Source organism: Nipponia nippon, unplaced genomic scaffold (genome assembly GCF_047370975.1).
Source record: "Nipponia nippon isolate SJK-2023a ecotype South Korea unplaced genomic scaffold, ASM4737097v1 scaffold_5, whole genome shotgun sequence".
In the NCBI taxonomy this organism is placed as follows: Eukaryota; Metazoa; Chordata; class Aves; order Pelecaniformes; family Threskiornithidae; genus Nipponia; species Nipponia nippon.
The window spans coordinates 82,570,504-82,597,273 of record NW_028262369.1 but is presented as its reverse complement, the minus strand read 5'-3'; the positions used below and the strand labels follow the sequence as shown (position 1 = coordinate 82,597,273).

At 66.9% G+C, this 26,770-nt stretch overlaps 3 protein-coding genes across 9 annotated transcripts in view; 2 read left to right on the top strand and 1 right to left on the bottom strand.

The window, feature by feature from the left end:
• The window catches only part of SPEG (striated muscle enriched protein kinase), a 39,968-nt gene extending 24,877 nt beyond the window's left edge, over positions 1-15,091 (top strand). For all 4 annotated transcript variants that reach the window (XM_087731913.1, XM_087731914.1, XM_087731912.1 and 1 more), the window contains 31 exons: positions 801-959; positions 1,097-1,286; positions 1,433-1,662; positions 1,841-1,960; positions 2,341-2,445; positions 2,557-2,763; positions 2,891-3,014; positions 3,411-3,583; positions 4,376-4,488; positions 4,699-4,867; positions 4,951-5,044; positions 5,407-5,607; positions 5,769-5,829; positions 6,011-6,088; positions 6,248-6,420; positions 6,526-6,552; positions 6,793-6,945; positions 7,160-7,202; positions 7,298-7,366; positions 7,523-9,713; positions 9,825-9,977; positions 10,050-10,166; positions 10,250-10,417; positions 10,692-10,814; positions 11,007-11,171; positions 11,363-12,047; positions 12,138-12,377; positions 12,450-12,673; positions 13,067-13,142; positions 13,394-13,543; positions 13,792-15,091. In XM_087731913.1, coding sequence (XP_087588039.1) covers positions 801-959; positions 1,097-1,286; positions 1,433-1,662; positions 1,841-1,960; positions 2,341-2,445; positions 2,557-2,763; positions 2,891-3,014; positions 3,411-3,583; positions 4,376-4,488; positions 4,699-4,867; positions 4,951-5,044; positions 5,407-5,607; positions 5,769-5,829; positions 6,011-6,088; positions 6,248-6,420; positions 6,526-6,552; positions 6,793-6,945; positions 7,160-7,202; positions 7,298-7,366; positions 7,523-9,713; positions 9,825-9,977; positions 10,050-10,166; positions 10,250-10,417; positions 10,692-10,814; positions 11,007-11,171; positions 11,363-12,047; positions 12,138-12,377; positions 12,450-12,673; positions 13,067-13,142; positions 13,394-13,543; positions 13,792-13,999 — 6,989 coding nt within the window. In that variant the 3' untranslated portion in view covers positions 14,000-15,091. The remainder of the gene's footprint in view (positions 1-800; positions 960-1,096; positions 1,287-1,432; positions 1,663-1,840; positions 1,961-2,340; positions 2,446-2,556; positions 2,764-2,890; positions 3,015-3,410; positions 3,584-4,375; positions 4,489-4,698; positions 4,868-4,950; positions 5,045-5,406; positions 5,608-5,768; positions 5,830-6,010; positions 6,089-6,247; positions 6,421-6,525; positions 6,553-6,792; positions 6,946-7,159; positions 7,203-7,297; positions 7,367-7,522; positions 9,714-9,824; positions 9,978-10,049; positions 10,167-10,249; positions 10,418-10,691; positions 10,815-11,006; positions 11,172-11,362; positions 12,048-12,137; positions 12,378-12,449; positions 12,674-13,066; positions 13,143-13,393; positions 13,544-13,791) is intronic.
• Positions 15,092-15,731: 640 nt separating this feature from the next.
• GMPPA (GDP-mannose pyrophosphorylase A) lies at positions 15,732-20,627 on the top strand. 3 transcript variants are annotated; one of them, XM_087734115.1, is made up of 13 exons: positions 15,732-15,875; positions 15,951-16,048; positions 16,123-16,226; positions 16,610-16,802; positions 16,973-17,032; positions 17,165-17,295; positions 17,432-17,446; positions 18,066-18,200; positions 18,357-18,454; positions 18,610-18,656; positions 18,753-18,845; positions 18,937-19,105; positions 19,196-20,627. In XM_087734115.1, the coding sequence occupies exons 1-13, from the start codon at positions 15,746-15,748 to the stop codon at positions 19,294-19,296; spliced, it is 1,374 nt and encodes a 457-aa protein (XP_087590241.1). In that variant the 5' UTR covers positions 15,732-15,745; the 3' UTR covers positions 19,297-20,627. The 3 variants fall into 3 exon arrangements, with proteins under 3 accessions (XP_087590241.1, XP_087590242.1, XP_087590243.1); XM_087734116.1 differs by lacking the exon at positions 17,432-17,446; XM_087734117.1 differs by lacking the exon at positions 15,951-16,048 and having other exon boundaries at positions 15,763-15,875.
• A 711-nt stretch (positions 20,628-21,338) lies between these two features.
• On the bottom strand, positions 21,339-26,224 carry LOC104010086 (rac GTPase-activating protein 1). 2 transcript variants are annotated; one of them, XM_087732595.1, is made up of 16 exons: positions 26,082-26,224; positions 25,753-25,955; positions 25,532-25,668; positions 25,260-25,338; positions 25,002-25,055; positions 24,301-24,378; positions 23,840-23,963; positions 23,428-23,570; positions 23,057-23,218; positions 22,816-22,911; positions 22,543-22,744; positions 22,358-22,463; positions 22,086-22,218; positions 21,908-22,010; positions 21,675-21,792; positions 21,339-21,600 (listed from the first exon to the last, which is right to left on the bottom strand). In XM_087732595.1, exons 1-16 carry the CDS (start codon positions 26,164-26,166, stop codon positions 21,549-21,551), a joined length of 1,875 nt encoding a protein of 624 aa, XP_087588721.1. In that variant the 5' UTR covers positions 26,167-26,224; the 3' UTR covers positions 21,339-21,548. The 2 variants fall into 2 exon arrangements, with proteins under 2 accessions (XP_087588721.1, XP_087588722.1); XM_087732596.1 differs by having other exon boundaries at positions 23,840-23,960.
• Between the last annotated feature and the right edge of the window lie 546 nt (positions 26,225-26,770).

The following is a 26,770-nucleotide window of genomic DNA, read 5'->3' as shown; positions in this document are numbered from 1 at the left end:
GGCAGCTGAGGAAGAGCAGCAGGACCTGGCATCTGTCCCATGGCTCCAACATCCCCCTGTGCCTGTGCATGCTGCACACAGCCTCTGTCCCCCGCAGCGGCGCAGGGACAAGGGTCCCTTTCCCATTCCCCAGCCCGTCTGGGCAGCCCCTCGGCAGTAACCCAGGCTGTGGTGAGTGCAGGCGGCAGCGGCCTTCCCAGCACCCTGCAGCTGGTGCCCGTGCGTCCCTCCATGGAGGAGGCTGTATGGCTGCGGGGATTTGAGGGCAGCAGCAGTTTTGGGGGCAGGGAGGTGAGGCTGTGCCTGAGCATGGTGTCAATGGGTGGGTGACGACACCATCGTTGCAAAGTGGTCCCAGCTGCAAAGCCTCTCACCTGGAGCACCCAGCCTGCGCCTATCCCCATGCTGCCCCTGGGTGCTGCATGTGCTGGCGCTGCCTGCTTCAGCATCACTGCCCTGTCCCCAGGGGGCTAGGCCAGCTGTGATCCCCTGTGCTACGGGGGGACAGGGCATCCTCTGGCCCCACCTTGCTGCTGCCATCTGTGCTGCTGTGAGGGGAGGAAAGAGGCACCCTGCCGCCAGCAGAGCCCCAGCCCTGGGCACTGGGACCTTGCACACACTTGTGCTCCCCCTGCCCCGTGCAGGGATGGAGCCTGGCACCCAGCACACCCGGGCTCAGCCCCAACGTTGGCTACAACCACGTCGGCTGCTGGGGCTGTAGCCGGGGGGGTCGCAGGCTGCCTCCTGCCCTGCACACACGCAGGCCGTGCAGGGCTCATCCCTACCCACTCTCCTTGCAGACGAGCTGACCTGCAGCGCCCGGCTGACGGTGCAGCCCTCCGTGCAGCCGCTCTTCACCCGCAAGCTGGAGGACGTGGACGTGGTGGAAGGGCGAACGGCGCGTTTCGACTGCATGATCAGTGGGACTCCCCCTCCGACGGTCACCTGGACCCATTTTGGTAACCCCCAAGCCCAGAGAGCTTGACCAGGGCCCTGCAGGGAGACCTCTCCCCATCCCCTTGAGGGCTGCACCCAAGGACTCGTGCCCAGCCCAGGAGGGGTGCTGATGCTGATGCTGGTGTGTGACTCTGTGCAGGCCAGCCGGTGCAGGAGGGGGAGAACATGCGGATTCAGCGGGACAGGGGGCTGCACTCACTGGTCATCGTGCACGTGGGCAGCGAGGACGAGGGGCAGTATGCGGTGACTGCCAGGAATGCCCACGGCCATGTGGAGTGCTCTGCCGAGCTCTACGTGGAGGAGCCGCGGCCGTCTGCTGCCTCCCAGAGGTAAGAGTTGGGGGTCTCCGGGATCTGCATCCCCCCTGCTTGCTCCCCCCTGGGATTTGGGGGACAATGGGCTTGTGCAAAGCCTGGAGTTGGGGCTGGGCTGGGGTCACTGTGCTCCCGCTGTAAGCGTGTGTGGGCTCTTGCAGCTCCAAGCTGGAGAAGATGCCATCCATCCCGGAGGAGCCGGAGCAGGCGGAGACGGAGGCAGAGTGCTTCACCATGCCCGATTTCCTGAAGCCGCTGCACAACCTGGACGTGGTGGAGTCGAAGGAGGCTGTGCTGGAGTGCCAAGTGGCCGGGCTGCCCTACCCCTCCATCACCTGGTTCCACAACGGCTCCCGCATCGACAGCACTGATGACCGCAAGATGATGCAGTGTAGGGCTCCCTGCTGCCCTCCCTGCCCCCTTGGGGTCCCTCCACCCGGGGCAGAGGAAAGGGGGAACACCCCGGGAGGAGGCATCACCCCCCAGACCTTCATGCCCCATGAGGCAGGGAGGGGAGCTCTACGCACATGGCTGGCGGGGTCTTACCCGTGTCCCCCGTTCCCCCTCAGATAAGGATGTCCATCGCCTGGTATTCACGGCCGTCAGCCACGCGCATGCTGGTGTCTATAAAAGCGTCATTGCCAACAAAGTGGGGAAGGCCACGTGCTACGCACACCTCTACGTCACCGGTAAGTGGCAGCACCGGGGATGTGCAGCCACTTGCTGCCACCCTGCCAGGCTGTGCCCTGGGGCTTGGGGTTGGTGGCCTTGTAGCGAGGTCCTAGGGTGACAGGATCACAGGGCAGTTCAGGCTGGAGGGGACCTCAGGAGATCTCTAATCCAATCTAAAAGCAGGGTCAGCTGTGCAGTCCTCACCTTGCGGGGTCAGGACCCATCCCTGGACCCCCAGGTCCCACATGGGACTTGCTGGCAGCCCCCGCCAGGGAACCAGTGAGGGTGGCTGGCGCCGTCCCTCTCCTCCAGCCCATGTCTCCCGGGGCGTAAGGCAGATGCCCCGAGGAGCTGTGGCAGTGGCTGTGCTCACACCCCTGCCCACCTCCACACGCAGACGTGGTGCCGACCCCCCCGGACGGGCCCCCCACTGTGGCCTCGGTGACCGGCAGAGCCATCACGCTGACCTGGAACAAGCCCAAGTGGCTGGACACTGCCATAGGTGAGGGGGCCAGGGCTGGGCAGGGGCTGGGCAGGGCGTGGGCAATGCTGTGATGGAGTGCGTGGGCCAGCCCAATGCCGGGGGCTCTGCACCGACCCTCTCCCCCTGCAGACCCCAAGTCGGTGACCTACCTGGTGCAAATGCAAGTGCTGGGCACGACGCAGTGGCTGGTGCTGGTGGCCGGCGTGCGGGACACCACTTACACGGTGCATGGGCTGACCAAGGGTGCCCAGTACCTCTTCCGTGTCATCACCGCCACCCCCAAGACCAACAGCAAGCCCTCCCCGCCTGTGGGGCCCGTGCAGCTCCTGGACCGGGGTGAGAGGGGCAGTGGGGAGGGGACAGGTGGCTGGGGTGGAGGGGCTTCTGTCCCCGGTGGGGTGGTAAGATGGCCAGGGCTGGGCAGCATGGGGTCCGGAGGTGGTGTTGATGATGCCTGTCGCAGGTCCCTACCTGGAAGAGGCCCCAGTCATCCTGGACAAGCCAGATGTGTTGTACGTGGTGGAGGGTCAGCCAGCCTCCATTACCATCACCATCAACCACGTGGAGGCCACCGTCACCTGGAAGAGGTAGGACGTGGTGCTGTGCCCGTTGCCTGCCCCATGCACAAAGAGGGGCTCCTGCACCAGCTCCTCGTGCAGCCCGTGGCGGGTGGGGGGTCCTTCCCTGGGGCTGGGCTGGGCGTGCACCCAAGGGTGATGTCCAGGGCTGTGCAGAGCTGCATGAGGGGGCCTTTTTTTGGGGGGGGGGTGCTGTCTGTGGGGTGCTAAGGGTTGAGAGCCGTTCAGGAGGCAGAGCTAGCAATGGGGTCTGAGCTGTTTGTGGGGGCTGCAGGGTGGGAGCTGGGGCCGGGGCTGTCTGCGGGTCAGGAGGTGGCCATGGGGCTGTGGGGTGGGAGCTATGGATGGGGCAGTGGGTCTGGGGCTGCCTGTGGGGCTGTGATGTGGCAGCTGGTGTGCCCGCAGGGGCGGGCAGGTGCTGGGGGAGCAGGAGGGCATGTGCGAGGTGACGATGCCGGACGACGACCAACACTGCCTGCGGCTGCTTCACGTGGGCCGGGGGGCCGCGGGGCCGCTGGCCTGCGAGGTGAGCAACCGCCACGGCACTGCCCGCTGCACCCTCCGCCTCCGCCTCGCAGGTAGGTGCCCCCGCGCTGGGGGGCTGTGCCCCTCTGCCGGGGGGTGGCATTGCCCTACGGTGCTCCAAGCCTGTGTGCCATGGGGAGGGAGGGGACATTGCCCTGCAGGGTGGCACTGCTCCACAGTGCCCCATACCCATGTGCCATGGGGGCACTGCCGCATAGCATAGCACTGGCCCTCAGTGCTCGATTCTCCTGTGCCATGGGAATGCTGCTCTATAGGGTGTCAATGCCCCATGGGGCTGAAAACCCCTGAGCCACGTGTTGGTACTGCTGCCCAGTGTCCTGTACCCATATCTGACTTGGGTAGAAGTGTCCCACGTGCCCCGTGACTATGTGCATGGGGTGGCACTGCCCCATGGTGTCCCTCAGCCATGTGCCATGGGTGGCACTGCTGCAGGGTGTCCCATACCTGTGTATAATGGGGTGGCACTGCCCACAGCGCCCTATGGCCAAGAGCTGTGGGGGACACCTCCACAATGCCCCACAGAGGTGTCACGGGTGGCACTGCCCTACAGTACCCCACATCCATATATAATGGGGAGATGCAACCCCACAGTGCCCCATGCCCATGTGCCATGAGTGGCACTGCCCCACGGTGCCCCACACCAATGGTGGCCTGCCCCGTAGCATCGCGCTCCCGTGTGCATTGGGGTGGTGCTGCCCCATGGTGCTCCATGCCCCTGTACTGTGGGCTGGCACCTCCTCGCAGTGCCCCACAGCCATACACCCCGTGCCAGTGGCATGGGGGTGGCACTGCCCCGTGGTGCCCCATGCCCCGTCTCTTGGCAGAGGCACCACGCTTTGAGTCCATCATGGAGGACATCGATGCCCAGGAAGGGGAGACGCCGCGCTTTGCTGTGGTGGTGGAGGGGAAGCCGCTGCCGGACATCATGTGGTACAAGGTGGGCTGGGACCCCCCACTCCCTTCCTGACCCACAGGCCCCCCAGACCCACACTCTCCACTGCCTCACCTGGGTCACTGTGTTGGGGCTTTGGGGCTGCGTTCACCCCCGGTGATGCAGGATGCACCCCATGCCCCATCCATCGGGAAAGGGTGGCGGGAGCTGGTCAGGGACGGGATGGGACCCCCCTGATGCCCCTGCCACCCCCAGGACGGGGAGCTGCTGGAGGAGAGCAGCCACCTGAGCTTCGTGTACGAGGACAACGAGTGCTCGCTGGTGGTGCTGGGCGCCACCGAACCCGACAGCGGCGTCTACACCTGCACGGCCAAGAACCTGGCCGGGGAGGTCTCCTGCAAGGCAGAGCTGGTGGTGCGGGCAGGTACGGCCAGCCAGCCCCCTGGCCCAGCAGGGCAGAGCCTGGGTGCCCGGCTTGCCCCCCGCCAGCGCCTTTCCTTCCCCCAGCCCAGCCCCCTGCCGATGCCGCCATGGAGGAGGAGGCACTGCACAAGGCGCGACGCCTGACTGACTACTACGACGTGCACGAGGAGATTGGGAGGTATGGGGCCACCGGGATGGTGGGCAACAGGGCAGCCTGGGCACCACAGGGACAGGGGTGCTGGAGCCAGGCTGCACCCCGGGGCTCTGTCCCTCAGGACTGAGCTCCGTGGTACGCCAAATCCTGATGTGCTGGGGCTGCTCTCGGCCATCGTTGGATGCCCCGGTGCTGGCTCGGGGTGGGGAGCTGGGGCAGCCGGAGCAATGCCAGGCCTGAGGTCTCTCCATGGGTGGTCCTGGAGGACTGCCGGGGCTGTGGGCAGCTCCTTGCAGAGCGGGTGCCTGCCCCAGCTGCTCGGGGAAGGGGAGGTCTCCTGCTCCCCCACCTTCTCATCCCCCCTTGCCCCCATTGCTGCGTTGCAGAGGGGCTTTCTCCTACCTGCGGAGGGTGACGGAGAAGAGCAGCCGGCTGGACTTTGCCGCCAAGTTCGTCCCTGGGAGGACCAAGGCCAAGCAGTCGGCACGCCGGGAGCTGCACATCCTCTCGCAGCTGGACCATGAGCGCATCGTCTTCTTCCACGACGCCTTTGAGAAGAAGAATGCCGTCATCATGGTCATGGAGCTGTATCCTCTGGGCACTGCTCTGGGAGCAGGCGGCCTGGGGGATGAGGGGAGGCTTTTGCAGGGGATGGGTGGGCAGAGCGGGTGCAGAGGAGCTGGGTGCCTAGGAGGGTGCAGGGCACGGCGGGGGCATGGAGTTTCTGTGCTCCTTGACCGGGACCCAGCTGCGCCAAGGAAGAGCTGCTGGACAGGATGGCGAGGAAGCCCTCGGTGTGCGAGTCCGAGGTGGGTGAACCTTGGGGAGCAAAGTGATGGGGGAGGGAGGGAGCCTGGGGACACCGGGGTCTATCCCAACCCAGGGACGTGCAACACTTATTGTATCAGGCTACAAAGGGGGCTACAGCCCATGCCCTCCTCTGCCCAGGGCCATACTCGGGGTGCCCACCCTCCCTCTGCTCTCTCGCAGGTCCGGTCCTACATGCGGCAGGTCCTGGAGGGGATCTGCTACCTGCACCAGCACAGCGTCCTGCACCTGGACATCAAAGTGAGTGCGGGGCTCTCCCGCTCCCTCCTGCCCCATGCCCACATGGACGGGCTCCTGCCGCGCTGCGGGGGGCTCGGTCCTGCTGATGGGGGACATCCCTTCCCTGCGGGGAGCCCCTGCCTCCTGCCAAGCTCCCCTCCGCCCCGCGCTGTCCTGTAGCCAGAAAACCTCCTGATGGCGGATTCGAGCAGCGAGCAGGTCCGGATCTGCGACTTCGGCAATGCACAGGAGCTGACCCCCGAGGAGCCGCAGTACTGCAAGTATGGCACCCCCGAATTCGTGGGCCCCGAGATCGTCAACCAGAGCCCCGTCTCCAGCGTCACCGACATCTGGTAAGGGCAGCCGTGGGGCGGACTGTGGGCTCCCCACGATGCCGGGAGGGACGGGGCACCCCGGAGGGCTCGTGCTGTACAGTAACCGCGCTCTTCCCTCTGCAGGCCCGTGGGGGTCATCGCCTACCTCTGGTAAGTGCCCCGCTGGGCCCTCATGGGAGGGACCCCCTTCCTGCCCCCTTGCCGTTGCAGTTCTGGGGCTGCGGCCATGCACATCGCTCCTTGCAGACTCAGCCTACTCCCTGGCTGCTCCTGCCTCTGCCCTCCCTGTGGCACCCGGGCTGGGGTCAGGGGTCCTGTCCTCAGTCCCCCGTACTTGCCATGCTGTTCCCCATGCCCCCTGGCCCGATGACAGTGTCCCCTCCTTGGCAGCCTGACGGGGATCTCCCCCTTCGTGGGGGAGAACGACAAGACGACGTTGATGAACATCCGCAACTACAACGTGGCCTTCGAGGAGAGGATGTTCCAGGGGCTCACCCGGGAAGCCAAGGGCTTTGTCATCAAAGTGCTGGTCAATGACAGGCTGTGAGTGCCACGGGGTCCCCAGCCCCCACCCCTCTGGCATGAGCCTTGTGCTCAAGGGAGGGTGGGGACCCCCGTGCATCGGGGTCCCCGAGGGCAGGCTGGCTGCACAGCCCTGCCGGGGTGCAGCACGGGCAGCCAGACCCTCCTGCCCTTCCACGGGCTGGCCAAAGCCCCCCAGCCCAGGTAGTTCTCACCCAGCGGTGTTGGTTCACAGGAGACCCAATGCGGAGCAGACCCTGGAGCATCCCTGGTTCAAGGTGAGCCTGGACAGGGACCCAGCGCCTGACGGCAGCGGGGTTCTCCTGAGCCTGCTGTAGGCTCCGTGGGACACCGCTGTCCCCTCGCCCTGCAGACGCTGGCCAAGGGGAAGGTCATCAGCACCGACCACCTAAAGCTCTTCCTCTCCCGTCGGAAATGGCAGGTGAAGGCAGGAGCTGGGGCAGGAGGGGGGCGGGCGGAGCTGTGTGCTGGGCAGGATGGGGTGACATGCCCTGGGCAGGATGGGGTGATGTGCACTGGGTAGGATGATGCCATGCAGCCTGCGTGGGCCTGATCCAGCCCTCTCCGCCGGCTGCAGCGCTCGCAGATCAGCTACAAGTGCAACATGGTGCTGCGGCCGATCCCGGAGCTGCTGGAGGACACGTCCAACCACCTCTCCATCGCCGTGCCCCGGCACCTCAAGGAGTCGCCGGCACTGTCATCCTCCTCGGACTCGGACGACCTGGACGAGCTGCCCTTCATCCCCATGCCGCACCAGGTGGAGTTCTCCGGCTCCCGCATGTCGCTCAATGAGATCCCCACAGATGACGAGGCCATGGGGACACCTGAGGGGCCGCGGTTGGAGGCGGTCACGCCGGGGGACGTCTCCGCCATGGAGTGGCAGAGTCAGGGTATGGGGAAGCCCGGGGTGGCCCTGGGAAAGCGGCCAAGGGGCACCGGGCCACGGCGGCCATGCGTGGAGGCAGAGGCACCTGGCTCCTCCGATGAAGAAGCCCCCGAAGCCCAGAGGCGGCCGGAGTACCCCCGCAAAGCCATGAGGAAGGGGTCCAGCCTGGAGTCCCCGGGGAGCGCCCGGCGGGGAGAGCTGAAGAGGGGCGGCTCGGCTGACAGTGCCCTGCTGCTCCACCAGCCCCCGGGGACCGAGGAGGGGGCTGAGGTGGGCCGGGACCCCCGCCGGGCCCTGGCCAAGGCGGCCTCCATGGAGCTGCCGCGGCGGAAGGGGACCTGGGGGGAGGACGATCACACCCAGCGCCTGGAGCTGATGCGCCAGCGGCTGCTGCGGGGCGGCCCCGGGGACGGCAAGGTCAGCGGCCTGCGGGGTCCCCTCCTGGAGACCCTGGGGGTCGGTCCTGACAAGAAGGTCCCGCGGCCGACCCGGTTGGAGCCACCGGTGCCAGCAGTGCCACGGCTGGTGCGGGCAGCCTCCAGCGAGGCCACCTCACCGCGCCTCCTCCCCACTGAGCACCGGCTGCAGAAGAGCAGCTCCTTCAGCCACGGGGACGCCGAGCCCGTTGTCCGGCACCGCCGCTCTGGCGCGCCCCTGGAGATCCCGGTGGCCCACCTGGAGGCCCAGCGGCTCAAGGAATCCCCATCACTCTCGGCCCTCTCTGATGCCCGGCCTCCAGTACCACCAGACGCCCCCGGCCCGCCGACACCCTCCGTGGTGGAGACCGCTGTCCCCCGAGCTCCCGCTGCCAGGGCTGCCCTGGGGAGCAGGCGCATCCCTGAGGAGCGCAGCCAGCCCGGGGCCAGCATGGCCGCCACCACCATGGGGAAGAAGCCCACAGCTGGGGGGCAGGAGGAAAAGACGCCCACCAAGGCCGCTGGAGCCAGCGGGGAGGGGGCTGCCAGGATGGGAGCACCCACCACACCACAGCCCCTGGCTCCCAGCACCCAAGCCCCCAAAACGTCTTCCTACGCCAAGGTCATGCAAGCCATGGGAGCTGTGCGAGGCGGGGAGCCAGCCACCGAGGAAGCCCCCCGGTCCCCGCCGGCCACCCCCACTGAGCCTCCCCCAGCAGCACCAGCACCAGCACCGGCATCGAGGAGGGAGGCGAAACCCGATGGCTCCTCCAGCTCCCTGCTCATCCAGGACATCGACTCGGAGGAGGTCTTCGAGGCCAAGTTCAAGCGGGGCCGGGAGTCATCGCTCAGCCGGGGGCTGAAGCTCCTCACCCGCTCCCGCTCTGAGGACCGGCACCTGGCTGGCCCCCCAGCCACCGACGAGGGCATCTACCGTCCCACACCGGCTGGTGTGCCCTTGGAGCTGCGCAGGGACCGGCCCACCGGGCTGGCAGCCAAGTCCATGTCGGTGCAGGACCTGCACGAGGTTGAAAAGGACAGGGGCTTCCTCCGGAGGATGTCCGTGCTCCTCAAGCGGACCCCGCCTGCCGAGAGGAAGAAGAGCAGGGGGCAGGATGGAGGCAGTGAGACCCCAACCAGCGGCCGCCGCTTCTCCTGGAGCCTGGCCCTGGGTGGCTCCAAGGAGCGGAGGGACTCGGAGAGCCTCAAGTCGGAGCCAGTGGGTGGTGGGGAGAGCGATTCGCCAGTGGTGGCCGTGCGGAGGAAGATCAGTGCCACGATGGAGCGGGTCTCTGCCCGGCTGCGCAGCCTGTCGGACGAGCGGCCGGAGGGCGAGGGGCCCGGGGAGCTCCGCCGTGCCAGCTCCGAGGGGGAGAGCCTGCGGCCAGGGCCTCCGCCAGTGCCTGCACCCTCCTCTGAGTCCCTGCGCTCAGAGGGAAGCACCCGCTCCTCCGTCTCCACCAAAGGTGAGCGGCAAGGGGGGGTTCCACTGGCACCCCGTGGCCCAGCCGCCCTGGGTGCAGCGGGCTCAGCCACCCTGGCTTGGCCCCGCTCTCAGCTGCCCCGGGTGCCCGCAGGTGGGGGTGAGAGCCAGAAGCGGTCCCGCTGGGAGCGTTGGGGTCTCTCGCGGAGCAAGAAGGAGAAGGTGGCCTCCCAGCCCAGCATACCCTCCAGCCTGCTGCGGGAGGAGGGACCTGCTGCCGGCCGGCCACACGCGCCCAGTGAGTCGGGTAGGTGCAGCCCCGGGACAGGGTGGCAAGTGCCCGTCGCTGCCCCAGCCTGACCCCCGCTCTGCTTTCCAGATTTCCCCCCTGTTTTCCACATCAAGCTGAAGGACCAGGTGCTGCTGGAGGGCGAGGCGCTGACCCTCTGCTGCCTGCCCGCCGGCAGCCCGACCCCCAGGATCATCTGGATGAAAGGTGGGGGGCTGCCTGTGCTGCCTCGGTGGGTGAGCGCCAGGGCAGGCACTGTAGCATCCCTCACCTCTGCTCCCCCCCCACAGACAAGAGGTCCCTGCAGCCGGACAGTGCACTGAACGTCGTCTCCTGCAAGGACGGCCGGCAGATGCTCACCATCACCAAGGTGTCCAGGAAGGATGCGGGGCTGTACGAGTGTGCAGCCGCCAACGCCCTGGGCACGGCCATCAGCTCCTGCACGCTAGCTGTGGCACGTAAGGATGCGAGGGAGGGACCTCAGGGGACAGAGGTGCTGTCCCACGGGGGGAGAGCATGTGCCAGGCATGCACCCCGGGGCTGGGGACCGGTTGGAGCAGGTCACTCGATCTCCACATCTGCAAGAGACTGGAACTTCTGAGGGGGGACAGGCTGGTTTTACCCGGGCACCTCCAGCATGTCCAAGCCCACTTGTGCTGTCCTCACCCTGCAGCAGCTCTGCCCTGCCCCTGGCTGAGCACCCAGCCCACCCAGATGTCTGTCCCCTCGCAGGGCTGCCCGGGCGGCCGGGCACACCGGAGATCCCCCAGAAGTACAAGAACACGGTGCTGGTGCTGTGGAAGCCTGCGGAGAGCAAAGCCCCCTGCACCTACACGCTGGAGCGCAGGCTGGATGGTACGTGGGGCTGCCTCCCATTCCCCAGGAGCTGCATCCAGAAAGATGGGCTCACACAGGGACACCAAGCCAGGACAAAAGTTCCCAATGTCCTTGCTGTCCCCTGGGGCTTGGCAGGGTCCTGGGTGGGGGATGGAGGGCTGCCCCCTGCCCGCGGTCTGCCCTCATCTCACCTTGCCCCTGTGCCGGCAGGAGAGCACGAGTGGAAGATCGTCAGCACCGGCATTGCCGACTGCTACTTCAACGTGACGGAGCTGCCCCCCAGGAGCACCGCCAGGTTTCGGGTGGCCTGCGTCAACAAGGCCGGGCAGGGGCCCTACAGCACCCCCTCGGGGAAGGTGCACCTCGATGCCGCAGGTGAGCGAGCCCTGTCCCATGGGGTGTGGGGCAGCCGTGGGGCCAGCTGTGGGGCTGAGCCCTCTGGGATGCTCTGGGGGTCCTCGAGTCCCAGGGGATCTTCACTCCAGGGGTTTGGGGAACAGGGTGCTGCTTGCACCCCGTTCCTGGCTTACCCACGCCTGGCTCATACCTCCCTTTGCTCCTTGCAGATGCCCGAGCTGCCTCAGCCAAGGACATCGCTGTCCCTATCCCCGTCCCCATCCCCGAGAAGGTGGCTTCCAGCCGGTCAACCCAGACACCCGTGGGGCAGCTGGAGCCACCGGCTATGGGAGCCACCCCCACCACGCCACCCCGCAAGCAGAAGGGAGTGGTGCAGAAGGCAGATGGGGCGGTGGAGGCGGACGCCCCCCCCGGGGTCCTCCAGCCCCCTGTGCCCCACGAGGAGGGGCCACGGCCGGACCCCGAGCTCCCGCCTGACATCACCATCTGCGTGCCCCCGGAGCTGATGTTCACCCCGCCTCGGACTGTCACCTCGCCCCCCACAGACACCCCCGCCCGGGGCTCCCCTGTGCCCCCCACGGACACATCCCCCCCACCTCGGTCTCCATCCCCTTCCAAGTTCTCCCCTGTTTCCCCAGTGTCAACCACCCCCGGCTCAGCCCCCACGCTATCTCCCACCCCCAATGCTGCACCTGCGCGGAAGATGCCCCCCTACATGGTCACCTCCTTCGTCTCCATGCCCCCCACGTCGTCCTCCCCGCAGGAGCCCCCCGTCACTGCCCCATCCTCCAAGGAGCCCCCGGCTGAGAGTGGGACCCCGGGGGCAAAGGACAGCACTGCGCTGCGGCAGGGCGTCCCCCAAAAGCCATACACCTTCTTGGATGAGAAGGCGAGGTGAGGAGCAGTGGGATGAGATGCTCTGCTGGGGGTGTCACCCCCGCAGCACCCCACGCTGGGGATGCTGAGCGCTGCCCTGTGCCGCAGGGGCCGTTTTGGGGTGATCCGTCTGTGCAAGGAGAATGCCACAGGGAAGCACTTCATGGCCAAGATCGTGCCCTACGAGGCGGAGAGGAAGCAGAGCGTGCTGCAAGAGTATGAGATCCTCAAGGCACTGCACCACGAGCGCATCATGGCCCTGCACGAGGCGTACATCACCCCCCGCTACCTGGTGCTCATCTGTGAGAACTGTGCCGGCAAGGAGATCCTCTACAGCATCGTGGACAGGTATGGGTGGGCGTGGGGCTGCTGGCAACGGCCGCTGGCACGGGGCCACCTGCTGATGTCATTTACCCCCAGGTTTCGCTACTCGGAGGACGATGTGGTGAGCTACGTGCTGCAGCTCCTGCAGGGCCTCGAGTACCTGCACGGCCGCCGCATCGTGCATCTCGACATCAAGCCGGACAACGTTGTCGTCTCGGGCATGAACGCCCTCAAGATCATTGATTTCGGCAGCGCCCAGACCTACAACCCCCTCGTGCTGCGGCAGCTGGGGCGGCGCGTTGGCACCCTGGAGTACATGTGTGAGTGGGGCACTGGGCGTGCGGTGGCATTAAGACAGGGACGGGGCATGCTTGTGCCTGAGGGGGGCTTGGGACTGGGAGGGGGAGCTGAGGTGTCCTCAGGGAAGCTGGGGGGTCTTTGGGGCGCTGGGGGCATCTACTGAGGGTTTCTGTAGGATTGCTGGGCTCAGTGGGAGAGCTTGGGTGCTGTGGAGCAGTTGGGGTATCCTTGGAGGTGCTGGGCTCTGTCAGGGTATTAGGGTGTCAAGGAGGGGTGCTGGAGGGTGCAATGGTGGGGTGCTGGGGATGCTGTGAGTGCTGGAGGTGCTGGGGGTGTGGCAGGTGCTAGCAATGCTGTGGGTGCTGGGGCTGGGCCCCCCAGTGCATATGACAGCCCTGCTCTCCTGCCCGCAGCGCCAGAGGTGGTGAAGGGTGACCCGGTGGGCTCTGCAGCAGATGTCTGGGGCGTTGGCGTCCTCACCTACATCATGTAAGAGAAGGAGCTGGGGGCACGAGCACCCTGAGGTGTAGTCAGCCCTACCCAGGGCTCAGTACCACGGGGGACAGCAGGCTGGTGGGGGGTGGGGGGTGCTGTAGCCCTGCAGACCCTTCCCAGCTGGACACAGGGATCGAGGCCCTGGGCAGCTGTGGCTGTTCCAAACCAGGGATGGGTGGGTAGGGGGTCCTGGGTGCCCTCCCACCACTGACCCCCAGCCCCTGCCACCCCCTTCGCCCTCACAGGCTCAGCGGGCGGTCACCGTTCTTTGAACTGGACCCCATCGAGACGGAGAACCGCATCCTGGCAGGGCGCTTTGATGCATTCAAGCTGTACCCCAATGTCTCACAGAGTGCTGCCCTCTTCATCCGCAAGGTCCTCGCCGTCCACCCCTGGTGAGTGCCCAGCCCAGGCAGGGACAATACGTGGCCCTGGACTGCGACCATGACCGGGCCAGGCGGGCAGCTCCCTACCCCACAGGGACCCTCCAGGCATCATCAGTGGGACCCTGGGGTCCATCCCTGTTCCTGGAGAGGGCTGGGACCCCCTGCGTGTTGCAGGGCAGGGGTGGTGGCCAGGTTTGGGGGGGTGCAGCGGCGGTGGGCACCCCGCGGACCCTGACTCGGCACCGCCCCTGCCCCAGGAGCCGCCCCACGGTGAAGGACTGCTTTGCCAACGCCTGGCTCCAGGACGCCTACCTGATGAAGCTGCGCCGCCAGACCCTGACCTTCACCACCAACCGCCTCAAGGAGTTCCTGGTGGAGCACCAGCGGCGCCGCGGTGAAGCCGTCACCAAGCACAAGGTCTTACTCCGCTCCTACCAGGGCGGCCAGCCGCCAGGGCCGCAGTAGCCAGTGCCGCGGCCGCGAGGGGCCGAGGAGCCAGAGGAACATTCCAGGGGCCGCGGGACGGGGCGGCCGAGGAAGAGCCAGGACACGCCGGGATGAGCCCATGGACCTCATGTGCTGCTGCTGGGGATGCTGGCGGCCGGCATCTCATTTTAACGGTGCTGAGGGAGAGAGGAGGTGCTGCCCCAGCCGGCCCAGCCGTAGGGTCCGGCAGCGGGCAGGCGATGGGAAGCCTTGCTGGGAGGAACGGAGAATGTGGCAGAGGGTTGAGGGAAGGATGGGATGGGGATGGGGGGGCCAAGGGAAGGCCCAGAGAGGAGCGGGAGAGCCGCCAGCACACCGGCCAGCCCTGGCCACATGGGTCCCGTCAGCCGTGTGCCTTACGCCGCAGCCTGCAGCTGCCCCCAGCCACGGCGCGGGGGTCCCTGCGCTCCCCCCGGTTTGCACGCCAGCACCCGAGGACTGCGGCTGCTCCAGCGGTTCCTGCAGAGAGGGGCCTGCTCACAGTCCCCCGCCAGCCGGCACAGCCCCGGTCCTCACGGCTGGGAGCAGGGGCCGCCAGCCCCCCGCCTTCCGCTCCTCCCAGCCCCGATCCTGGCAAGCGGGTTTGCAGCCCAGGACCGACGCCGGTGCCTTCCCTGGGGCCGTCGGCTGCTCCCCAAACCGGGGCGGCCGGGGCGGGGGGGAGCAGGGGGGCACCCATGTGCCATGCACACCTCCTGCGCCTGCTCAGGCCCACGCTGCTCACGCTCCACCCGCCCGGCTCCGGCCCTCGCCCCGCCGCCCGCCCGCCTCTCCCCGGCGTCCCCCCGCGCCCCTCGGTGCCACGGCACAGCCGAGCCCCGCGCCCCCTCCCCGGCTGGCGGCAGGGCGCTGCGGCGTGGCCGGGGTGCCCTGGGCAGGGGGACGGGGGCAGCGGCTGGGCACCCGCCTTCCAGATGCTGCTGTAGCGATTAGGGCTTTATTTATTGACTTTGGGGAGAGGGCCTCTGCCCGTCCCCGTCCCCTCCTCTCTGCCGGGCTCCGGAGTCGCCAACGTCCCCGTGGTTTGGAGCAAGCAACGTGCCAGAGCAGCAATAAAGACCCTGAGCAGCCGCTCCCGTCTCCGTGCCTCGCTGGGAGGGGACGGGGAGGCTGGGGCAGGCGCCTCGGGAGGGTCCTGTCCCCAAATCCAGGCACCCGAAGCCAGGAAGGCTTCCAGGAAGGCTGGGAAGGGTGTGGGAAACTCGGGGGGAAGGAGCCAGGAGAGCTGCGAAGCGCCGGGGCGGGCGGCTGACGGGGCGCTCACGTCATGGAGCGAAAATACCGGCTGCCAGAGGGCCCGGCGGTGGCACGCTCCCCACACACCCCTATCCACGCACACGTACCACGCACACCCCCCCCGCACACCCACACACATACACACCCACACCCTCCCACACCCCCACGCACACAACCCCCCCCACGCACACCCATACCCCCCCACACCCACACCCCCCCGACACCTCACACCACCCACCCCCTCACACCCACCCACACAACCCCCCCCCCCACACACACCCACCCACCCCCCCACACCCGCCCCCCCCCGCCCCGCCTCGCGGCGCTGCTGCAGCCGCCCCCGTGCGGCCCAGCGTGCACGCGCCCGCCCGTGCCAACGGCCCCGGCCCCGCACGCCCAGGGGCGGGCACGCGCAGGCGCCGCTCCCGCCTCCCGCCGCTGCGGCGCCCCCTGGCGGTCGGCGGGCAGCACCGCCCGGCGCGATGACGCATGAGGGGGGCGAGGGAGCTGCGCGCTGACGTGTCGCAGCCACGTGTGCGGAAGCGGCGGCGGGGCCGGGGCCGGAGCGGAGCCGCGATGCCGCTGAAGGCGGTGATCCTCATCGGGGGCCCGCAGAAGGGTAAGTAAGTGCGCCGGGCCCGCGGGGACGCCCCGCCGGCTTCGGGCCCCGCCGACCCCGCTCTGCTCCCGCCAGGGACCCGGTTCCGGCCGCTGTCCTTCGAGGTGCCCAAGCCGCTCTTCCCCGTGGCCGGGGTGCCCATGGTGCAGCACCACATCGAGGCCTGCGCCAAGGTACGGGAGGGCCGGGGCTGGGGCGGGCCGAGGTCGCGCTCCCCACGCTGCCCCATCCCTCCCTCCCTCCCCAGGTGCCCGGCATGAAGGAGATCCTGCTGATGGGCTTCTACCAGCCCCACGAAGCCCTCAGCCGCTTCTTGGTGTCGGCGCAGCAGGAGTTCAAGATCCCCATCAGGTGGGCAGGAGCCCCCCCGCCCCCGGGGTACCCACGGTGGCACAGCCCCGCTCCGTCCCGCACCCGCCTTCCCCGGGCTGCAGCCCCCAGCCAGGGCCTGGGCCTCGGGCAGGTGGGCCCTGTCCCGGCGTGGATGGGCACAGCTAGCCTCCCGCGTTAGTTCTGCCAAATCTCCTTGCCCCGGGCCCTGCCTGAGCTGGTTCCTGCTCCAAAGGTGCTTCTCCAGCCCAGCTCCAAGCTGCCACTGCCTCCTTCCCCTCTGCCAACATCCACGTGAGCCCCGCTGCTGCCTGGTCGCTCCAGCCCTTCCCTGCCCTGCTGCCGGGCAGTGCCGCCAGACCCCCGCTTCCCTAAGACCTCACTTTTCCCTGCTTGGCTTGCAGGTATCTCCAGGAGTATGCAGCGCTGGGTACGGGTGGTGGCATCTATCACTTCCGAGACCAGATCCTGTCGGGTGGTGCTGACGCCTTCTTTGTCCTCAACGCGGACGTGTGCTCAGAGTTCCCCTTGCAGGAGATGCTGGAGTTCCGGCAGCAGCACGGGGACGCGCACAGCTTTGTCATTCTGGGTACCACAGTGAGTGGCAGTGCTGGGGAGCAGAGGAGCAGCAGTGTGCTGCTGTGGGCTTGTCGAGAAGCCAGTAGCTGCGGCGGTAGATGGGTCGCTGGGTGCGAGCTCTGGGTCTCACCTGCTCTGCATCCACCTGCCTGCTGCTCCACCGTGGCTAACACATCCTTGCTCCACAGGCCAACAGGACGCAGGCGCTGAATTACGGCTGTATCGTGGCGAATGCGGACACGCAGGAGGTACTGAAGGGCCTCGGGGAGCCGGGCACAGCGTGGGCAGTGGGTGCCATGTGTTCCTAGCGTGCCACAGAGGGTGTGACGCTGGCCACAGGGACTGCACCCCGGGACTCACATCTCTTCCCTCGCCTCCAGGTCCAGCACTATGTGGAGAAGCCCAGCACGTTTGTCAGTGAGATCATTAACTGTGGCATCTACCTGTTCACACCTGCCATCTTCCAGCACATTGGCGAGGTCTTCCAGAGGAACCAGCAGGAGCTAGTGCTGTGAGTGCCTCTCTCTGCCCCGGGTCCCTCCCACCCCACTGTTTCCTGGGGCTGCAGCGGCACGCTCATCCTCCATTCTTTCTCTATCTTCTTTCCTCCTCTGCCATCACTCACTTGTTTCCTGGTCCTGCACAAGCTGTCCTTACCTTGGGTAAGTCTCCCTCTGCATCTGCACTGGCTGCTCTCTGGGCTGGATCGTCCCTGGCAGTAATGCATGCTTTCCTCCCTGCTCCAGGCTGCTCTGCAAGGCTGCTCTTTCCTCTGCTCCCCTCCTGGCCTGCTTGAGACTCCCCCTCTCCCTTCCTCTCCTCCCACCCCATCTTCATTGAGCTCTGGACAAGGGGCTGAGCAAGCCTTTCACCTAGGAACGCTCTGCTCCCACCTCCAGCTCTCTGAAGCAGTAGCCTGTCACCTGGCATCTCCACCACCACCCAAGCAAAAATCCAGCTGTGCAGGGCTCTGGAGCGGGGGCAGGATCATAGGATCCATTGCTCTTACACCCACCTGGACTGGGTGGGGCTCTTGCACCATCAGCTTCTGGCTAAGAGCTTGTTTCAGCTGGCAGAGCCCCATCCCTCTGCTGCTCTGGGGCTCAGCGGGGCTGGGCAGGCCTAGCCTGGCAGCTGGGGCTGTCCCCACCTTTGGGGAGAAGTGCATGGCTAGGAAGGAGTCCAGGATCACCAGAGCCCCCAGATTTGGGGAGGGTAGCTGCTGGGTCCCTGGCTGAGGCTGCGATGGGGGTGGGTGTCTAACGGGCCTCTCGCTTGCAGAGAGGAGAGCTCCAATGGCTGGCAGCGTGCAGAAGTGATCCGGCTGGAGCAGGACGTTTTCACGGCCTTGGCTGGGAGCGGCAAACTCTATGTCTACAAAACTGATGGCTTCTGGAGCCAGATCAAATCAGCAGGGTAAGGGCTGGGGCATCGAGCGGTCCGTACCAGAGATAGGAGAGGAGGGTGCCCAGGCAGGGCCCTGTGGGTGAGTGGGGAGTGCTGAGTTCAGACCCTCCTCTGCCCTAGCAGTGCTGGAAAGGTAATGACAATCGTTTGCTTTTCCTCCCCCAGCTCTGCTATCTATGCCAGCCGCCTTTACCTGAACCAGTACAGCAAAAGCCACCCCGAGAGGCTGGCCCAGAACAAGCCCGGAGGCCCTGTCATCCGAGGTACCCCTCTGACACCCCCCACTGCCTTGGGGGCTGCCCACGTGGGGACAGGGCTGCCTTGGGAGGAAGTGGGACCCCCGGGCAGGACGTCCCCGATCCAAGAGGCAGGTGCTCCTGCTAGCTGCCTCTCCTGACTCGGCTGCCTTGTGTTGCAGGGAACGTGTACATCCACCCAACGGCCTCCATCGACAGCACAGCAGTGGTGAGTGCAGACCCTGGGGACTCTGCAGCAGGGTGATGCTTGGGGGTGCTGAGGGTGCCCTTGTCCTGACCTTATCGTCTTCCTCTGTCCTAACAGCTGGGCCCTAACGTCTCCATTGGGGAGGGGGTGACGGTGGGAGCTGGCGTGCGTGTGCGAGAGTCCATCGTCCTGCATGGTGCCTCACTCCATGTAAGCAGGGTTTGCCCGAGGGTGCGGGTGTCAGCCCCTACCCCTTGCAGGGAGGCAGCAGCACCCTTCATCCCCCTCTCCTTTGCCCCAGGACCACACCTGTGTCCTCAATACCATTGTGGGCTGGGACAGCACCATTGGGCGCTGGGCCCGGGTTGAAGGAACGCCCAGTGACCCCAACCCCAACGATCCCTATGCCAAGATCGACAGCGAGACCCTCTTCCGGGACGGGCGCCTCACGCCATCCATCACAATCCTGGGTATGTCCTACCCGCACCCAGCTGCCCCGGCCCTGTGCAGTGGGGCAGAGTCTCTCCCCTCCTGCTCACCCACCCATACTCTCCCCGCAGGCTGCAGTGTCACCATCCCCGCTGAGGTCGTTATTCTCAACTCCATCGTCCTTCCTCACAAGGAGCTGAGCCGCAGCTACAAGAACCAGATTATCCTGTGAGTCAACTGCCCACTGGGTTGCAGCGGGGGGCCAGTGCCAGCCCCCCACTCCCTGCTGTGCCCCACAGCAAGAGCCTGTGCTGGGGCTTCACCTCCTGGGAGGTTCCCAGCGCCCCCAAGAGGGGTAGGTGCAGGCCAGGAGCCCTGCAAGTGCCTGACTCCTACTCCAGACAGACATTAAAGCTGGTGAGCATCAGCCTTGCGTGCTGCTTCTCTTGCAGCCCAGGGACCAGCCCTGGGGCAGGGTGAAGGCTTCAGGGACAGCACATGGCCCTTGCAGCAGGCTGCGTGCCTGTGCAGAGCCCTGGGCTGAGGCTGTTGAGGGAGTGCTTGCTGCCTGCAGCATCTCGTGGAGGTCCTGAGCTTTGGGTGTTTCTCCACCCAAGGGCACTACCAGCACAGTCTCGCCACCCCTCACTGGGCTCTCCCTGCTCTGCAAAAGTTGCTGTCAGCAGCTCCCTGGAAGGGCTTGACCCATCTCAGAGGCTAGGGAGCTTTGAATACGCCTGTCCTGCATAGGCAACTCGCCCTGCAGGAGCCGGTTGTGAGGATCCCAATTTCAGCAGCGTGATTGCAACAGCCTGAGCTGGGCTCCTGCCTACCACTGGGAAAACAGAGCAGCACCAAGCTGTCCTAAGGGCACTGGCACAGGAGGGCTGGGTTGGGCAGGCAGGCTGCTGGCCCTGGAGGGAGCTGCAAAAGCACCCCTTCCCCAGCACCCCTGAGGGCCCAGTATGAGCCAGGAAAGCTGCCAGCCCTGCCGAGCCTGCTCCCATCAGGCTGAGACCTGCACAGGCTGCCTAGGCAGGGCTTACAGTGCCGGCAGCAGGCCCCTGCCACCCCGGTGGGCTAACAGCGTCCCCTGCCCCAGCATGGCTGTAGCTTGGGGGGGCTCTCTGCATGTCTTCCCTCGCACCCAGCCCTGTCTGCAGGGCACCAGAGCAATCAACTTACATGTGTGCAGGTAGCAGAGATCTACCACCCTGCTGTGTCTGAAAAAACCCTGTTTTTATTGAAGGCAGCTCCCTGCTGATCCTGGCACAGTCTATGATAACCAATGCTGCCCTTTATCCACTTACCTCCCTCTCTTCTCCTCTGGTTTTGGAGCTCTGTGCTAAAGCCCTGCACTCTGCCGGGGGCCCAATCACGCCTCTTGCCTTCAGTGAGGCACTGCATTAGGGATTCTCCATCCATCCGGTAGCACCCCAGTTTGATTTGCAGTAAATCCTTGCTCCCAGCTCTGTGCCTTCCTGTGCCAGTTCCCCTGTGGTCCTGGGCAGGGATTAGCTGTTCCCTGGCTTTAAGCACATTAAACTCCTTCAGTTTCGCCTCTGCCTTGGATGTGCTAATTTCCTTGCCCGCTGGTGAACACCCCTGTGCTGGGGGAAACTGCACCAAAGTACTTGCTTTCAGGATCGTACATGAATTTTCTCCCGTGTCCCACATCTGGCCTGGGTTTTAGTACGGACAAAGGTTTCTCAGCCCTGTTGTGCAAGGCCCCTTTTCCCAAAGCTCCCCTTGTCATGGCTGTCCTTTGTGCAGAGTTATCAGGGGGGACAAGCCCTTCCTGGGCCCTTGCTCCATTACAGCCTCCGCCAGCTTCCCCCTCTTGGAGGGAATGCGAGCTGTGCATCCCAACCCTCCTTGGGCTTTACAGCTCCCGCCCAGGGGCTGGAGGGTAGGAAGGAGTTAAAGGGGCCTCTGCTGAGGTGCCAGGAAGTCTGGAAATGCTTTAAGGTTGTCCTGCCCTCAGCAGCAGCTCCTCTGATTACTTGAGGCCAACATCTGGGCTGAAAGGGGGGGGCCTCTCATATCCTGGGTTCCAGGGCAGGGAGAGGAGGGCTTCAGCTAGGGCAGGAGGGGGCCCTCCCTGCCCAGCAAAAGCAGGGGTTTTGGGGAGCACTGCTCACCCTTGCTGTTCGTACAGCTCCTGCCTGCTGCCCAGCCAGGCTCTGTCATGGCAGTGAGCCCCAAACCCTGGCACCTGACAGCAGCAGGGAGGAACAGACAGCAGCCACAGCCAGGCTTGTTTTGCTGCAAACATTTAATACAAACCAGGTCCTAAGTACAGTGCTGGGGCAGCGTCCCCGCCACCGCAGCCGAGCTGAGCCAGCCCTGCTCCCCAGTCCCCAGGGAAGCAGAGCAGGGCTTGGAGCCCTGCACCACCAGCCCACAGGCAGCTGCCTGGTGCCGCAGGCTTCGTTCCTCCTCTGGTGCCAGCTCTGTGCCCTCTGAGAGAGCCACTGCCGCAGGCTACACCGGAGAAGGGAAGAACCGACCCACCTTCCTCGGGGCCGGCCCCTGCCTGCGTGGGGAGAGATGAGTCAGGGGTGCAAAGCGATCTCCCCTGGGCCCCCCACCCACGGCAGCAGCACTCACTGGGGCCGGGCAGCTGTGCCCACGCAGCTCCGCAGGGTGCTGGGGAGGCAGCAGGTGCCAGCTGGGCTCAGCTGGCCTGGCTTGGGCTCTGGGGAGGCGATGGGGCGGAAGAACAGCTCTGTGGGACAGAGGAGGGGGATGGTCATCGCACCCCAGCCCAGCCACAGGCACCCAGGACCCTTCAGCAGCCACAGGGCAAGGGCAGGGAGGGGGCTGGGGCTCCTGTGCCTCACCACGTTCGCCCCCCGGGGCTGGTGTCGGCACCAGGTTCTCCTGCTCCATCCCCACGAAGGCTCTCCAGAAGTCGGGCGGCAGTGAGAGGAGCCGAGCCACCACCTGGGCAGGGAGGGATGGAGGATGGGGATGCCAGCAGCACCCGGGGTACACCCCACACCTTGGGGACCCACTCACCTTGCACTGCCGCGGTGTGTCCTCCATGATGGCGAGCGGTGTGGGGTTGGCTGAGCTGTGTCCCACCAGTGTGGGACCAAACACGCGGGACAGGTTGAGGATGTCCATCTTGCAGTCGGGGCTGCGTGACACCCTGCGAGGGGCAATGGACAGTTTGAGTGTGCTGCTGGACCAAGGGGCCCCTCATCCTCAGCTCGGCTTCCCAGCTCTGGGCGGAGAGCCAGGAGATAGGGACAGACCCACGGGAGCCCGTGCCAGGGCAAGCCCCTCACCTGAGCAGGTGCAGCATGAGGAAGGCCAGGGTGTCCCTGTTGGCCGGGGGCAGCTTGCTTACCACGTGGCGCAGGGCTGTGCCGCAGGCTGCATCGTCCGGGATATCTGCAGCAGCACCGCAGACAGACCTGTTAGGGGAGGAGCAGCCCCTTCCCACTCCCCCGGGCTCGGGACCCCCGCTCACCAGCAGCCCGCAGGAAGGCAGGGTGGAGGCTGAAGGTGACCAGCGGCTCCTTGAGCCCCCGCAGAAAATCCTTGAGCACTCCGCACACCACATGGATGTCAGCCACACTGCCGAGGGCGGGCAGTGCACCTCTGGCCCGCAGCAGCCTCCGCTTCCACTCCCGCACCAGCTGCTCCGCACCCGGCACCCGGTACAGCCCTGTCTGGGGCGTAGGGAGAGGGGCTCAGCCCCCGGGGACCGCAGCATCGCCACCCCCACCGCCCCGGCCCCTACCTCCGTCAAGCCTCGCGTCTCCACCTCGGTCACACACTGCACCACCAGCGCGGGCACCAGGGGCGGCGTGGCGGGGGCGAAGTCAGCCAGCATGCCCTGGGGAGGAAAACGCCAATCCGCTCTGCGCCCGCCGCCCGGCCCTGCAGCCGGGGCGGCCAGAGCCCCAGCATCCTGGGGCCGATAGCCTGGCAGCCCCACCAGGACATGGAGGAGCCCCCAAAAACCGCTGTGCCTCCCTCACCTCGCGGGGCCAGGCGTGGTGATGAGGCCGGGGCGTGCAGGGGCTGGGGCACTGCTCCCGGCACTTGGGGTGCAGCAGCAGCTGGCACTGGCGGCACTTGACGGCAGCTTTCCCGAAGCGAATGCGGGAGCCGCAGACGCTGCATGGCTCAGGGCGGATCACCTGGAGAGGGGGAACAGTCAGGGCCCCCCCTTCCTGCAGGTACCCAGTACCGCTCCGTCATCCCGCCCAAACCAGCCCCCACCACCTTCATCCATTCCCCATACAAGTAGAGCTGGGATGGGGGGAATGGAGGAGAGCTTTACCCCCTGCCCAGACCCACTCCCTTCTCCACAGCAGCCAAGAGGAGGGAGAGAGGCTGGGGCACCCACCGTTTTGGAGGTGAACTGGTGCTGGAGTGGCGGGAGGCCCCGTGGAGGCGAGGGGAACAGGGCTGGCACTGGCTGCCCCACGGAGCCGCCCTCGGTGTGGCTCTCCTGCCCCAGGACACGGCAGCTCGGATCCTCGGTCGGCTCTGCAGAGAGAGGAGGCAGTGGAAGAGGCCCCGAAAAGCCAACTGCCCCAGCTCCTGGCTGGGATGTGGGGAGGCTTCCCACATCCCAGGGAGCCCCTGCAGCATCGCAGCTGCCCTGGGACAGTGGCATTTAGCATGCCCAGACAACCCCAGTACCCCCATGGTGGGGACAAGCATCCCCCAGCAGATCCCCTCCCTCCCCCATGACAGCAGCACCCTGAGGCTGGTCCCACACCACCATGAGCCCCCTCCCCAGCCCTTCCCATGACCTGCACGCGTGGAGACACGGTGTCCCTGGCGAGAATGGCGTTGTGGCACTAAAGCAGCGGGCAGGAGGCTGCCAGCAGGGCCCGGGACCTCATCAGGAGGGGGCACGGGGGGAACACTCGCCTGCTGAGATGGGGGACAGTGAGAATGAGCCTGGCTGCAGCTCCATGGTTCTCCCAATGTCTCTCCATGAGCTCTGCTCTGCCTGCTCCGCATCCCTGCGGTCCTGCACAGCCCGGGATGCTGTCACCATGGGTAGAGGGGGGATACAGGCTGCGGGGCACTGGTCCAGCACAGCCAGGGATACAGTCCCCACTGGGACCAGGGGGATACAGGCTGCAGGGCACAGGCACCCAGAGGGGACAGCTGAGCACCCCCAAGACCCCACAGCACCCACAGGACCAAAGGTTTCAGTGTTGCCTTCTGGCAACACCCTGCCCAGGGCACTGGGGTCCCTACTCACGGCGTTGTGGGGTGCCACAGAAGACCGGTGCCGCTTCGCCACCACTACAGGGCCGATCTGAGGGGCCAGGGACACACGCTGTGGACAAAGAAAATGGGGTGAAGGGTAGGCAGCGACCCCCTCCCTGACTCTGTCCCCCCACCCCAGAGCACCCAAGCCAAGCGGTCTCAGCCCCACAGAAGGTCCCAGTCTCACCCTGCCCCCCAGCATTGCCTGCCCCACACCAGGCACCCTGGGGACCCATGGGCACCCAGGCCCCCCATCTGGGTCAGAGCCAGCCCTGGGGCTGGGGTGGCCAGGCCAGGCCTGCAATGCAGAGGTGTGAGCGGAGCGGGGTGCAGGATGCCTGCACGTGGGGATGAATTATTGAGGAGCCCGGCTGGGCCACGGTGGAGGGTAATGGAGTTTCTATTGATCGCGGGAGGTTTGCTGAGAGATGACGCTCCCAGCCCAGCATCAATAAATTAAACCCCCTGCCAGTCTCCTTGCAGCCTCCCATGTGGGGATGGAGAAGTATCTCGGTGCCCTAATCCTGCGTGGCCCAGGGCGAGCACCCCAGCCCAGGCTGCTGACCTGTGTGGGCAGAGGGTCCCATGGGCACAGTGCAGGAGCAGAGCCGAGGGATCCTCACCCACACAGGGGCACAGACCCCACCCCAGCACCAGCCGCCAGGGCTGCACATCCCAGCATCTCCCTCATACCTGCCTCTCCTGGGCTTTGCGCTTCAGGGTCCGCACCACCGTCATATCGACATCCTGAAAGGCAGTGGGGAGGCCGGGGGCTGGCAGGGCTGCATGGGGCCAGGGGCACCCCCAGCATCCGTGCTCCAGCTCCGATGGCAACCTGCCCCCACCCATGGACATGCAAAGGGGCTGCCCCACTGAGGGAGTGGAGCAAAACCAGCCCCTCGCTGCTGGGGAGAAGCCAAACCCTGGGACTTGCAGCGGGTCGCTCCTTACCACATCATCCTCAGTGCGGTCATAGCTGATGTCTGAGTGGGACAGGAGGGACTGGCACGACTCATCCACCGCAGATGACCTGCGGAGCGAGCTGGGGGTCAGCCCGGCTAGGGCAAACCCCCCTGGCCAGCACCTACTCCTGGGAGCCTAGAGCTGACACCTCTGCGGAGCCCAGCCAGCCCCTTGAGCCCAGCAGAGGTGAGGGGCGGAGGGGCACAGCTGAGCCCAGGGCTGCCCGAGGGGCTGGGGTGAGGACCATCAGCCCTGCTCACCTCCTGCCCGGCGTCAGGGCCGCCCCGAGGCGCCGGCCGGCCAGGGCGCTGAGGACAGAGCGCTGCTCCCCGCTCAGCACCCCGCTGCCCCACGGCTCCCGCATCAGGGACTCGAAGACCAGCTGAAGTTTGCGCTCCTGCAAGCAAAACGGGGTGGCAGTGAGCGGGCTGGGGTCCCTGCAGCCAGCCCCGTGGGGTACGCCTGCGGCCAGCCCTCAGACCTGCTTCTCCAGCTCAGCCTCCGCCCGGTGCCGCTTCTTCATCTCCACCTCCACCTGGTTGCGGGCATGCTTGAGCTTCACCTCCAGCGCTGCCCGCTCGGCCTCCACGCGGGCCAGCTGCTCGCGGGCCCGTCGCCCGTCCTGCTCCAGGCGGCGGCATCTCTGGCGCGTCGCCTCGAAGCACTGAGCGATCTGGATGTAGTCTGGGGGGCAACACAAGCGAGCGGCCGGGCGGGATGGGGGGCCGGCCCCCGGCTCCCCCAGCCCCCGCTGGCAGCAGGGCCGGGGGGTCCCGGGGTGCCCCAGGCCGAGGGGCTGCGAGCACCCACCTTCCTCCACGCTGCCGCCGAGCTCCAGCAGCTGCAGCGCCCGCTCCAGCCGGGCCAGGAGCCGCCCGCAGCGCTGCCGCAGCATCCCGCCGCCCCGGGACGGGGCGGGACCCCCCGCAGCCCCCCGCAAGGGGGGAGGCAGCACGGCCCCCCCTTCCCACCCCTCCCGGGGACCCCCCCGCAGCTCCCGCCCCGCGCTCTCCCCCCACCGCCGCGGCTCCGCCGTGCGCTCCCGGGTCGGCGCAGGCTCCAGGGGCGAGGGGCCCCTCCCGGCCGGCCTATGTGGGCCGGGGGCCGGGGTGGAGCCCGGCCCGACTCCGCCTCCGCCTCCCGCCGCCACCGGGGCCCGGCCCGACGGCCCGACGGCTCCCAACGAGGGGGGAGCCCTCCCGGGACCCTTGGGCGTGGGGTGCCCCGGGTGCTGGCTGCAGGGCGAGTGCAGGAGGAGGGTGCTGGGTGGGGGTCACCTTTTGGGGTGGGGTGCCCTGGCAGCGGGGGTGCCAGATGGGAGCGCTTGAGGGGTGCGGGTGCAGCGGGTGCGGGGTGCCTTGGGGATGCAGGGGCGTCGGGCGGGAGCACCGGGAGGGGTGGGAAGGGGGGGCCCAGCGCCCCCTCCGCTTCCCGAGAGCGGCGCGGGTGGGAGCCAGAGCAGCCGCTGTCCTTGTCCGCTGTCCTCCACCGCTGCGCCC